General features: G+C 47.1%; 1 protein-coding gene across 6 annotated transcripts in view; it reads left to right on the plus strand.

Annotated features, from left to right (window-relative positions):
• Positions 1-12,626, plus strand: part of Rbp (RIMS binding protein) — a 419,392-nt gene that overhangs the window by 382,411 nt on the left and 24,355 nt on the right. For all 6 annotated transcript variants that reach the window (XM_075889336.1, XM_075889331.1, XM_075889334.1 and 3 more), the window contains 2 exons: positions 5,096-5,196; positions 7,991-8,195. In XM_075889336.1, the coding sequence (XP_075745451.1) occupies positions 5,096-5,196; positions 7,991-8,195 (306 nt within the window). The remainder of the gene's footprint in view (positions 1-5,095; positions 5,197-7,990; positions 8,196-12,626) is intronic.

Consider the following 12,626-nt stretch of genomic DNA (forward strand, 5'->3'; position numbering starts at 1 on the left):
CGAGGCCGCTTCGCTTGTCTTCTCATTGTTGCCGGCGCTTTCTGCCTCTGGCGCAACCGCTGCGAGGCGGTTGCAGCTGGCCGCCGCCGCCGCCGCCGCGCGCTCTACCCGATCCTAGAACGATTGTACTCGGAGCTGCTGTCTGTTTTGTCGGAGGCGCTCTTCTTCCTCGGTGAAGAGAAATTTCTTCGGCACTGGTCTTGCCCTTTCGTGTCGGTCTATGACGGACGAGTGAAACTTGTCTTTCGGCCGGCCTGGTATTAGTAGGCTGATCTGTCGATGCGCCGGCAGAAATGGCATGCCAACATGTAAATATGCAAAATGTACATATTTATGTTTTATTTGTCTCTTGTTTACCTTGAAGTATTTTGTGGTTGTGTTTGTGTGAACCATCGAATGTACATGTTCTTTCAACGTCATCTCATATCCATGTTCATGTAAATGACGTCTGTCTTGTCATCATCGTTAGAGTATGTCTAAGGCGGAAATGTTCTGTTGAGTATTATTGACGTTTGTGGCAATAAATTTTTTTCTAAACAAACACTGCCCACTGCCGTGCGAAAAGACGTCGGGCTTTTACAAACACGTCCCTCCCCCTCTGAAGTCCGTGATCTAAAGTGCCCAATGGGAACGGGAGGCTTTACCGACGGCCGACCGCTTTGCGGCGTCGGGCGTGGCGCCCTGCGCCGCATGTCCGCAATGCGGCCGCGTCGAAACGCTGAACCATGTCTTTCATGAATGCGTAGTAGCACGCACTTTTCGGCGTATACTTACCAGTATGTTCCAAATGAATATTCAGTGGAAGTCTTGCCAAAGGGATAACTTTGTCGAACATTTAATGACTATCGGAGCCTTCGTCTTATGGAGGCGGAGGAGACTGGTTCACCTAAGGGCACGCCCTCAGAGAGCCATGTTTCCTCTTCTACATCGGTTAAGAAACGTAATGCTTATGTATCTCAATGAAGAACTAGTTATTTCGGGAGAGGAGGCTTTCCTCCGACGCTGGTGTACGCGATTCATCATTGTACAAAACAACAGAGTGTCCATGCCTTTCCTCTCCTACTGGGGAGGTTGGCTAGAGCTTGTACCACTGTGAAACTACAGTGTGAATTCTCCTTTTCTTTATTTGGAACATCTCCTTTTTGTGAAATGTTGTTCTTGAGCACTAGAGCAAACTGTCCTCTCAGGTGGACGCAAAAACATCACCTTACATTGTGAAAGACCCCCATGTTTGTACGTACATGCAGCCTTTACTGTTTATATAAGTTTCATCATCTCGAAGTTCATGAATGTCCCGTTCCTGTCGTACAATTTTCGCATTGTACACCACTGCATACGCAAATATGTTATTTTCCCTGTAGATAACAGCTTGCACTTTGCATACGCAGGATCATCATTGTCGTCTATCTTTCTGTGTTTACAAAAGCTATGTAAGGTATATCTAGAAATAAAATTCTCTTAAACCTCGGCTGGGGCGCCTCACTCATCTACCCAAGTAGTATTCATCATCATCAGCGTGGCTACGCTACTGCAGGGCAAGAACCTCTCTGGTGTTCCACCCGGTCGTGAAATTTCTGCTACCGCGTTATACCAGCAAACTTCTTACTCTCATCTGTTCCCCTAATTTTCTGTGTCCCCCTCATGCGTTTGCCATCTCTGGAATACAATCAGTTACCCTTAGTTACCAGTGGTTATTCTGCCTACGCACTACCTGCCCGGCCCACCTCCATTTTAATTGCAAAGCATTTTTCAGAAGCGAAGCTTCTCAAGCCGCGAGTCGTGCGTCCGCGATGTATGTTGTAGTAGTGTCGTAGTAGTACGTAGTCGCCTCCACGACCGGACTAGAGGAGCGGCATACGCGCAATTTGAATTGAGGAAGAAACCCTCGCACTTTAATTATATATAAAAAGACTTAATCTCCAATAAAATTTGCCTTGAATTTGATGCTTACTAAACAAAACTAGTATCTGAAGGACGCACTTTGAGTACTATCTGATCAGAAAGGGTGGCCACGTTACGCCCAGCCGTGGCCACGGGTGGCCACGGCTGGGCGTAACTTCCTTGGTTTTAGCAAGGTTTAGCGAGGGTTAAGCCGCAGTGCCATGAACTAGAGGCGGTGAAAGGTGCCAACTCGACACGAAGCGTAGGCCGTAAGAAAGTGCGCACGTTCGGCTCTCCTCTAATCCGGCCGTGCCACCTCTCGTTTAGACATTGGAATGTTCGCTGGATGGCGGTACTTCTTTATGATGAATATATATAATGAAAAGATGTGAGATGGCGGTGCCTGGAGTGTTCACTAGATTGACGGACGTATGGTCAGACGCACGGACGGAGAGACAGACAGATGCACGGATGGATAAATGGACGCATGGATGAATGGACGGACGTATGGACGTACGGATGGACGCACACATGGACGAACGAACGGACACATGGGCGGACGAACGTACTGACAGACGCTTCGCCCCACTCATCATCATGCACTCCGTGGATATGCTGTCATTTTATTTTATCTTTGCGTACTCGTAGGCACTTTGAGCGTCTATCTATCTATCTATCTATCTATCTATCTATCTATCTATCTATCTATCTATCTATCTATCTATCTATCTATCTATCTATCTGTCTGTCTGTCTGTCTGTCTGTCTGTCTGTCTGTCTGTCTGTCTGTCTGTCTGTCTGTCTGTCTGTCTGTATGTCTGTCTGTCTGTCTGTCTGTCTGTCTGTCTTTCTGTCTGTGTACAGACATGGACAGGGTGTCTGTTGTACAAGAAATTTGTGTAAGAAGTTTTTGATCATGGAGTACCAACTAGTTCATGTTGAAGAGTTCTACTGGATGCATATTCTGACGTGGTCGCGATGTTCGAGAATTCAGCGGTTGGGGGCTCAAGGAGAAACTGATAAACTTGGAATGGAAAACGACAAGTCATACTACAAGCTAAAGACGATGTACGCTAAGAAGGGCTTTGCTGCGACCGGGGTTTGCGGGCACCGGAGATCCGGGATGGAAATGGTGAGGGAGTAGGAAGTTGAACTTTACATAGTAGGTTTATTTACAATATTTACATGACAATAGCTCTCTGGCCTGAAGTTTTACAATAAAAGGCTCTCCATTGAACAAGCACCCCAAACAGCCCTTGAGGGCTGATTAAATACAGTATCCTTTCCCCAGATCCCTAGATCGCAGAATAGGTCCATCCTACACTGTCCTGTAACATGTCCTATGGCGCTCAAGAGGGTCATTATGCTGGCACCGCCCCCAACAAGCACACATACACAACCCAAACGCGTGTATCGTCCCGGTGATGTCTCATCCGGCGAATCTTGCTTCCAGCAAGCGGGGAGTAATGAGTCTGTTATCTCGCCACTCGGGCCGACCACCCATGCTTGTCGAGCAGCGGTCGTGGGCTAGGCGCCTCCGTGGGTAAGTGCCTGGACATCTGGCGCTGATTTGAGCGATGGCGGCCCATCAGTCAGATATGTTCAGCGTGGTGGTCTGACGTCTGTAATCGTTGGAAACTCGGCATCATGACTTTTCCCGGGACACGAAAACGCCTCGTGTCGCATCTCCGTGCTAGCCCCAACGACAGCAGTGCTCCGTCGAGTAATTGCAACCCCGCACCGCCCAGTACATGAAAACAGCAGGGCGTCTTCGCGCCGCTCCTTATCTCCGCAAAGTTAGGTGGCAGCCTTTCTTCCGTTGTGGCGGCCGCGGCTCAAGGGTGGCTCGCCTAACGCAGCAGCTTACAGAGCGTCGGCCGTTGCCAATCTGATCGGTGGTGAGGCGTGTTGCGAGATATGCATGTGGCATCGAACATTCGAGCTTTATTCATGGTGACTGCGTAAACTCTCGAACAAACTTGACTATTCGCATCTTGCGTGTAATCTCAACAGAATGAGGTCAAAGTATCGCAAGCCATCTAATAGCTTCTAACACATTAAAGCCGCGTTCACACTGAGCGTTCCGGCCGCCGAAAGTGCTCCGAATCCGGTTCGGCGGCGGCGAGATCCGCCGAAAGGGCCCTCTACGCGCCGATCACCCTCGGACCGATTTTTGTGGCGTCTTCCGCCGAATCAATCACCGCAGACCAATAGGAGCGCTAGTCAAGGAATTTTGAAAAATGGCAGCCAAGCCCTACTCACTTGTTATGCCGCAGTGCAATGTTGAAACCAACGGGAGTATAACCTACTCTGTGCCTACTTCGCCTCCGTATTTCGTGAAAGAGGTGACCGAGCTTGCTGTTGGCGTGACCGAGCTTTTTTGCGGTCTTGCAAAGCAAAACAAACCCATCAACGCCACTGGTGTCGGTGGTTTTTCTGCACTTCGTGCATTACAAGACAGCCACTTGCCAGCAAAGTAAGCAGTACTGTCTTTTCTTGCTTCATGCGTACGAGAATCGTCGAAGTATACACCACCGGTTAGCGTAGTAGCGTTCGCGAGCCGCGACAACAACCGGGTGACAGTGCATCCATCCCGCGTTCGCCCCGTAGTAGATGGCATATTCGGCGGCGCGGGGCGGGTCCAGTACGAACGACGCTGCGTTTCGGCGGCAGGGTAATTTCGGTCGCTGTAGAAAGCGGATGTTTCAGTGTGAACTTGGCATAAGGCGCCAAGAACGCCAGCAGTCGCTAAAAATCTTTGCGTATTGAACTAAACCCGCACACACAAAAAGAAAGATAGACCCACGCGTTACAGTATGACATCAGAGAATAGAGGTACTTAACACCCGGGAGAATAAATGACCGTAATAATGAAAGGGGAATAATTTAATTCGTTCATTGAAAAGTTGGGATTGCTGCGGCACCTGGTGGAGCACATCTCAACCACACGCTTCTTTCTACGTGGCCTCCGTGATTCGCTTCAGTAGCGTTACAAAACACAAAGTTTATTCAAGGAATACACATTGCCCACGAACGCCGACGACGTGTGAGTGCTGGTACTAAATATCTCAGTCTCAGGATGTGGTCGCTTCCAGATTGTTATTGTTGTTGTTGCTGCTGTTGTCTTTGTTCAATACCCGTGCGGGAGCAAGGTCTGACCATCAATTTAGATAAAGTGGAGCGTTGAGAATTGTCTTTTTTTGTTTTTTTCCCAGGAAACGATTCTTGGGGAGGCGTAATGCGACCGCAGCCCAAGAGAATGGTAGCCCTGTACGATTACGACCCGGCTGAACTCAGCCCCAACCCAGATCCTTTCGTGAGTCCACTAAACAATGCTGTTACTTATCATGTGGTTCTTGTATACCTGCTTGTTCTCAAAAAGTTTACTACCTAAAGATCGCCGTAAAACAGTGCCACGAGTGTCACGGTATTTATTGAACTTCATAGTAGAGTAAGCTTGCTTTGTTCGCCTCAAGTTGAGCGTTGCGGATTCTATAGAAGACTTTAGACCGCATAAAACGCAGCAGTGCGCATAGATAAAGACAATTTCCTGCTTCTGTGGTAACTAGTTGAACTATGTACGGGGAATAGTCGCACGCGAGTGAAATTGGGACGTCTCACACAGCACTTATGTGATTCTTAAAGAGAAAAGAAGAGAAAAGTGAACCCCGTAACTGTCTGCATAAGAGTGCGACACCTCAACAATAGCTCACAAGGGATGGGGGTAGAGAAGAGATTAAAAGGATAGGATCAAAAGGTAAAGAGACAGAGAGAGGAAGGAGAGTGCGAGCCGCAGGGACAGTGAACGATAAAAAATGACGGAAGTAAAGAGGAGATAGGAAAGATGGACGGAGATCGCGGAGGCGAAACCCGTCGGCACGAAATCCAGAGAGCGAGTCCCCTCACACAGCACATCATCGAATACGCTGGGCTTTCCCGCATTTTTCTGAACTCCTTATAACTTCCTTCGTTGCATGAAACGATCCCTTTTTCGCGGTAACATTTGTCGCACTATTACCCATAATCGGCCGTTTTCTGTCGCGCCAAATGCTCGTTTTCAGAAGTTAGAGTCAGTGTTATTTTTTTCCGTCTACGTGTCTCAAGGTTTTTGTTCTGATCCTTCTCTTTATCCCTTCATGCTTTTCAGACCTTTCCTTCGATCGCCGTCTGATTAGATAGATAGAAACAAGCTACCAGGAGCGGGGGTAATATGCGGAATAATTGTTCATTACGTCACAGCGCTGCCCTCCTGGCGGACGTGCAGTACCATGGGCGACGTCAACCCTAACACGATATTGCTCAAAATGGCTCATAGTTCGAACCGGCGTCTCACGTCACTGGAAAATCCCACCTCGTAACAAAACAAGGACCACGAAAAGAGAAGGAAGGACAAGTACTAGCGCTTGTCTTCCCGTTGCCTTTCGTATCAAATATTAGAAAAACGGCAAAAATTTAAAGAGGACTAAGAACGCATGGACACAACGCGTGCGCTACGAATCCTCACTAGCTTGCCCAGTTCTCAATGCTGTTCGTTGTTTGGTTAAACGCTCGTATTTCCAAGTAACGTGTCACATACCCGAATAGAACCAACCTTGAAACTTACAAGGGCCCTGAGCTGTAGCCTAGCTGGTATCGAGCGTAATAAGACATGAATTTACTAACCTAACAGGACACGGGTGTGAGGAAGGAACGTGGCACCCTGCTAGCGTGTACGTCCCCCTTTCATTCACGGCCCTGTCCTGTAACGGCAGTATAGTCACCTCTCGTTAAAGCCAAGGCAACAATTTCTACCAATGATACTTACAGTGATCAGGTGGCCGCAGTCACCTCGTTAACTCTTCGTGGCAGCGTATGACGTTGTTCGGGACAGAAACTACTGAGTCAAACAGCCTACAGCGCTTAGGCCATGCAGTGAATCATTTTGTCTACACCGTAATTCTTTCACGTATTTTTCATCAGGTCACTTTGCCTCTCGACTCTACAATGTTGGCAGTGCAGTTCATTAAACTCACACTCATTCAGACTCATTCAGGCTGAGATTGCGCCATGACTTTTTGTTTTAATGAGTCTTGCCGAATAATATTTTTTTTTTGAGGTTGAGCTCGAGAGAGTTCGGTTCCTGAAAATTTCGTCAAGCTCATAACCTGAATGAGCCCAGTTGAAAAAAATTATTTAACGCGACAGCTTTCAAGAGCTCGTTTCGTAGAAATTACGCCGTCAGTGTCGTCTCTTGTGAGTAAAAAAAAAACATCTTGACCAAACTATCGAAATACAGGCAAATAAAAAATGAAATAACGAAAACCTCCGGGTCTGAGCGAGGATTGAACCCAGGCAGTTTGTGTGGCAAGCAGTTGCTCTACCACACAGTCATGCGCCTGCTTGAAAATACAGTGAAAATGGCTTTCTCTGCTTGTAAACGCAGCGAAGATAACTCGTGCTTTACAAACACATGCGTTTTGTATACACGCTGGACAATACAGCATGTGACACCGCATAAATATTGCGTGGTACAATCGTACATTGCCATCGAGTGTCAGAACATGTGATGACCATAACTACTTCGTGGTTTGAAGCCGGCTACCCTTTACAAAAGGCACACACATTACTGCACATATTCCCTTAAAACGACGCAGTGGGTGCATAGCAAGTTCGAAAACATTTCAGGTGCATAACTGCACGGAATTCAAAGCATGCTGCCCATTACGCCGAATGCAACCATATGCGAAAGCTTCACTGACACAAGTGACCTTCAACCTCATTTTCAACCTTACTTTCAACCTAAAAGGTTCTTGAAACTACCAACATTGTAGTAATTTACCATTTAAACTTCTCGAGTAACATCGTGCAATAGAAAGTAATGCAATAAGTTGTCGAAGTACGCACTGAGGATATGATATGGCCGTCGCGTTCAACTCTTAAAGGCGAAACTTAAGCATACCCCAATTTCGCTTAGCCTGAGTGAGTCCGATTGAAAATTTCGGTGAGTCTCTTAGTCCGAGTAAGCTATAAGGACAAACTATCATTATCGAGCACGTCTCAGTGAGTTATACCTTTTTTCGCGCACAGCGAAAAAAGGTATAGTAACAGCGGCATGCATTCCGCGCGCACAGTCGGAGCTGGCGTTCAGCACCGGTGACGTCATCTACGTGTACGGTGACATGGACGAAGACGGTTTCTTCTTCGGCGAGCTGCGCGGCCAGCAGGGATTGGTCCCTTCCAACTTCCTGACCGAGGCGCCGCCCGACTACGCGACCAATGACGGCAGCGGCCAGCGAGGACCCTCCAGGCACGGTTCCTTGCAACAACAGCACAAAGGTATGCGCCCTGCCAGCACCACTGGACGTGGGACACGTGCATCGAACATGTGTACAAATAACGCCGCAACACGTGTACTTAACCTAGGCTGCTCGACGAAATCGACCAGACTCATCATTTCACCTTTACTAACGGTTGTTAAACATGCTCTGTAAAAAAAAAACGTTGCGTACGGTTCCCCGCTAATGAAAGCGTTCATGCAATACTTTATTGAAAAATTCAGAGATGCGTGACCTTGAGCGCCGCGCGGCAATCCCACATTAGGATATTCTTTATTGCGAGGAATAGAATAAAGCCTCAGCCCGCATTATAAGAATATAGTGGAATTGGCAGATAATATAAATGAACAGAGCAGGGCCAAGTGAAATTTTGAGGGGGCATGATGTCAAGGAGAACGGGACTCCAATCCCAGCGGAACGGCAAAGAAATGCTCGTTTTTCTGTTTTACAGCGTTATTCTTGCTGCTAACAAACTTGTTCACCCTATGTTTTATTCTTCGGTGGTGAATTCTTACGATTGGTAGCTTGGAACTATTCTTGGAGTTTCTTGCTTGTCTTCTTTCCTGTGAGAGTACACAGTTGACTAATTTCGAAATGAGTGCTCTGTAAGAATAAAAAAGCTTTTGATTACTGCCCCCTTCGCTTTAGTTTCTAGTAGATTTGAAAGTCAGTTTCATCACTTTTTTCAAGTAGCAGATGTGGACCCACATTGGAACAATCAGTTCAAGCCCGACCACCGCTTTGTGGGCCTGCTCCGGTTAAGGGGCTTCTTTCTGAGAGAGTAGTTCCCCCGAGATACCCGTCGCCAGCGGCAAGTGCAGATATAAATAGCTTGCCGTTTAGACCTTGAAGGAGGTACTCCTTCGTGGCTCAGTGGCTAACGCCTCGCACTCGTGCACAAGCAAGTTTATCAAATGTTTGATTCCGCGCGCCGTAGTCTTTTTCTCCATTATTTTTCTTTCTTCGTTTTCATATTTGTACTTGCGTATACATATACGGTGAATGACGCCGACACTGGCAGCAAAATCCAGCCGAGAGTGTCAATTTAGTTGCTGTCACAATAAAAAATAGTCATTCAGCTTTTTTTTTCTTTTTGGTGCTGATTTGTCGCATTTTTAAATACGTTTAAAGGAACGTGCTTTAAAGAAACATTTGAACTCTCTTTGGGGATCATGATAGTCTCTTTTTAGAGGCATGGCACGTGTGTTTCACCAAAAGAGAGCTAACATTTTCTCTTAAAAGAGTTTTGTGTTTGTCGCAATCATGACTCACAAAAATAGTCGGAAGGGCTCATTCTCTTTTTTTCATAGTGTAGTAGGTGAAATAGTTCGTTGGTCTCTGTATAGTTTCCGTGCATGCCTATCACGGATAAACTAATTTCACTTGGTAGTTCTGGTGATCATTTGGTCAATTTTTTCTAGTAAGCTTAGGTTTTCATGTTCTTAGACCTTTAATAAATCCTCAACTTAACAGCGAAGCTGTTCCTAATTTTGATCTATCCTTACTCTGAGCTGTTTTCAAAGTCAGTCTTAGTCTACAATTCAGTGGCGCCTTCGAGTCGCTTAGCGCTTTAGGCGTGTCTTTCATGCACAGCAGCGCTTGCAAGACTGCTTGCGTTCTAGTGCAGCTTTTATAGTAGTGCAACGAAAAATTGTTAGTTCGAGTTCGAGTGGGACTACAGGATCGTTCTAATTAGCGGGTTGGCGTTAGTGTTAATGGACATTGCGCCGCAGGCAGAACCCAAAAGAAGCCATCTCTGGACTCGCTAACGCGAATTGAGCTATACTAGGGTGCAAAAATGCTTTAGGTGAGCGAACTCCGAGACTATCCGCTGCCCGATAAATGTACTGCTTTGCAATGAGCCCGATAGATGGCGCTACGAACTTTGCCCCATCTCCCCCTCCGCTTTTTGGTTTAGGAATGTCTCGTGACGTAAGAGAGTAGCGGCCCTCATTTATCCTCGCCACAACACCCGTGCCGTTCCGTCAACCTCCTCCCTTATTACCGCCCCCCTTTTCGTGGGGACGTTGCTTGATATCGCGCGATAAGACGGTTTTTTTTTATTTGGAAACCATCGCCCACGTGCTGGATGTGCTTTGCGGAATTCGCCAACAGCCTGCCACGGTCCTCAGTCTGGCGAGCCATCTATCGGCACGCCGCGAACGAGAACATAATCGGTCCCTCCCCGCCAAGCGCTCGCTCCGCGGCGTTAGCTCACCTAAAGTGTTCTTGCACCTAGAGCTGTACGCAATGTAATTTCGGTGCAGGAGTTACGTAAATTAGGTTTAGGGAGCTTTAGCATCGAACAGAACTAATTGATCAGTCACTGGTACGCCAGAAACAAGCACCGACATGTATTCTCGTGAGCAGTAAGCCTGAATGTCGATAGGTGTGGCGCTGGTTACGTTTTATAACGCAACTATTCATATGGTAGAGTTAGCGCAATCAAGTGTTTACTTACTCGCATTTCTTCTGTCGCGACTGCATGAGCATCGTTTGCTTCTTGCGCAAAAACTCCAGCGCAGCGCCTGAATTATCATCTCGCGAGGAATGCTGCTGTTTTTGTTGACTAGAATCTCTAGAAAACTTGGTTTGGTGTGGTTTTGCAACACATTGCGATCACACTGGGTCGACTTCTTCAGGGAACGATAAAAACCAGGCGCTCCCAGTACAAATTAGCCGTCGGGGACACCGACACATTCGAAATGTCGGGAGCTTTCCTCCGGAGAGGTGCACAGGGCTGTGTCGGGGCCAGGCGTCAGTTCAAATTAACTGTAAGCTTTAATTAGGCGAGTTTCAATTAACTAGTCTTTACTGTACCCGCCCTGGGTTAGTGGACCAGTGGAAAAGGCTTTACTATAGTTCTTTACTGTAAGCCACGGCCACAGCGGAAGCGGCTACCGTAGCGTCCAAGTGCAGCTGGGAATGAGCACATCGCCGCGCTGGATCCAAATGTCTTGACCTGAAGAACAAAGAAACAACAACGAAATGTTGAGTAAAAGCTGACCACAACGCAGCCGTTTAAAACAGTAGAAAGGCGCTCCCCATCGCTTATCATACAACGTGAAATAAAGAAGAGCAGCGACACAGCACAGAAATACACAAAATATATTTGCAGAATATTGAAATTCTCAGAACAACAACAAAAAAAAAACATCAACAGGCTGACGAAAGGGCCCATCAGCCTCGCCGTTTCTGGGGAGGGAAGAGTGAAGTTGGCTATATCTTTTATGCTGTTTCAGTTTTGTATGTTTTCTCTTTTGGAGTGGAGAGATTTAGGGACAACGCCACTCGCTGGTGAATCTGGAATGCTCCTCAAGGAACCGTTTACCGCTAGACGTAAACACTATGGAAAGGACTCGATGCCCCTCTTCCCCTGCCGCAGTGTAACGACATCGGCGCTATGTCGGCGCCCATTTCTCGGCAACACACAGCTGGCGCGCGGTTGCAAGAAGTTTTCACGTGCGTGAAGAGGAAAGGAGTGGGCACTTTAATGGCGGACGTTCAACAACGAATGTCGCCACCCTGCACGGAACGGCTGTAGAGGAGGCGCATTAAGGCATCCTAGAAAAAGACGCTTTGTAATACTGTTCTATTCCGTGTGTTTAGAAAAAGGTGTTAGATGATTTAGGGTACTTGGTACTCTACTACGAGAAAGCAGAAAGCCCTCCCAACATCCTCCTAGTCCTTATGTACGACAGTTCAAAAAGTGTGTTTAGAAAAAGGTTTTAATGCTTCGTATTACTTGGTACTCGACTATAGGAGAGCAAAAAGCCGCCCCAGTCTCGTCCGAACGTGTGTTTAGAAAAAGTGGTTAACGATTTCAAGTATTCGGCACTCTACTAACGGTTTCAAGTATTCGGCGCTCTGCTATGGGAGAGCTGAAAGCAGTTCCTTGGGCCTCACACTTCATAAGACTGCATCGACAAAATTACGCCCGGGCCGGGCCGGGCTCGGGCTACAGGCCGCTGCTACAGGACATCATGACGATGAATTCTATGGCATCTACGCTTGAGCGCGTTTTACTCGCCTGCCATCTGTCGCAACGTTGGCAGTCGCCCTTGGAAACTCACTGAATTCTGATGTAACGCTTATGCAGAACAGCTGTCTGAACGAAAGCTAAGCCTTCTAGAGAGGAACCTCGCCGTTTCCGGTGAGGTTCCTCACTAGAAGGCTTGAGAAGGCTGTAAGGATGTAGAAGGCTGTAAGTCTTAAGGAGGCTTAGAAGGCTGTAAGCTATTTAAGTGAACTTTCGAACAGAACGATAGAACTAAATAAAATAAAAGTAAATGGTGGCTTCTAAAGCGAACGATACCCGCAGGAGTCCTGGCATTCATTCACCCAACCTGTGAAACGTTTTTGCAGATGAACCGCTTGTTATACTGTCGCTAATCTCATTAGTCATTATACTTACACTTCATATCACACATCA

This window comes from Rhipicephalus microplus, chromosome 3 (genome assembly GCF_043290135.1).
Source record: "Rhipicephalus microplus isolate Deutch F79 chromosome 3, USDA_Rmic, whole genome shotgun sequence".
In the NCBI taxonomy this organism is placed as follows: domain Eukaryota; kingdom Metazoa; phylum Arthropoda; class Arachnida; order Ixodida; family Ixodidae; genus Rhipicephalus; species Rhipicephalus microplus.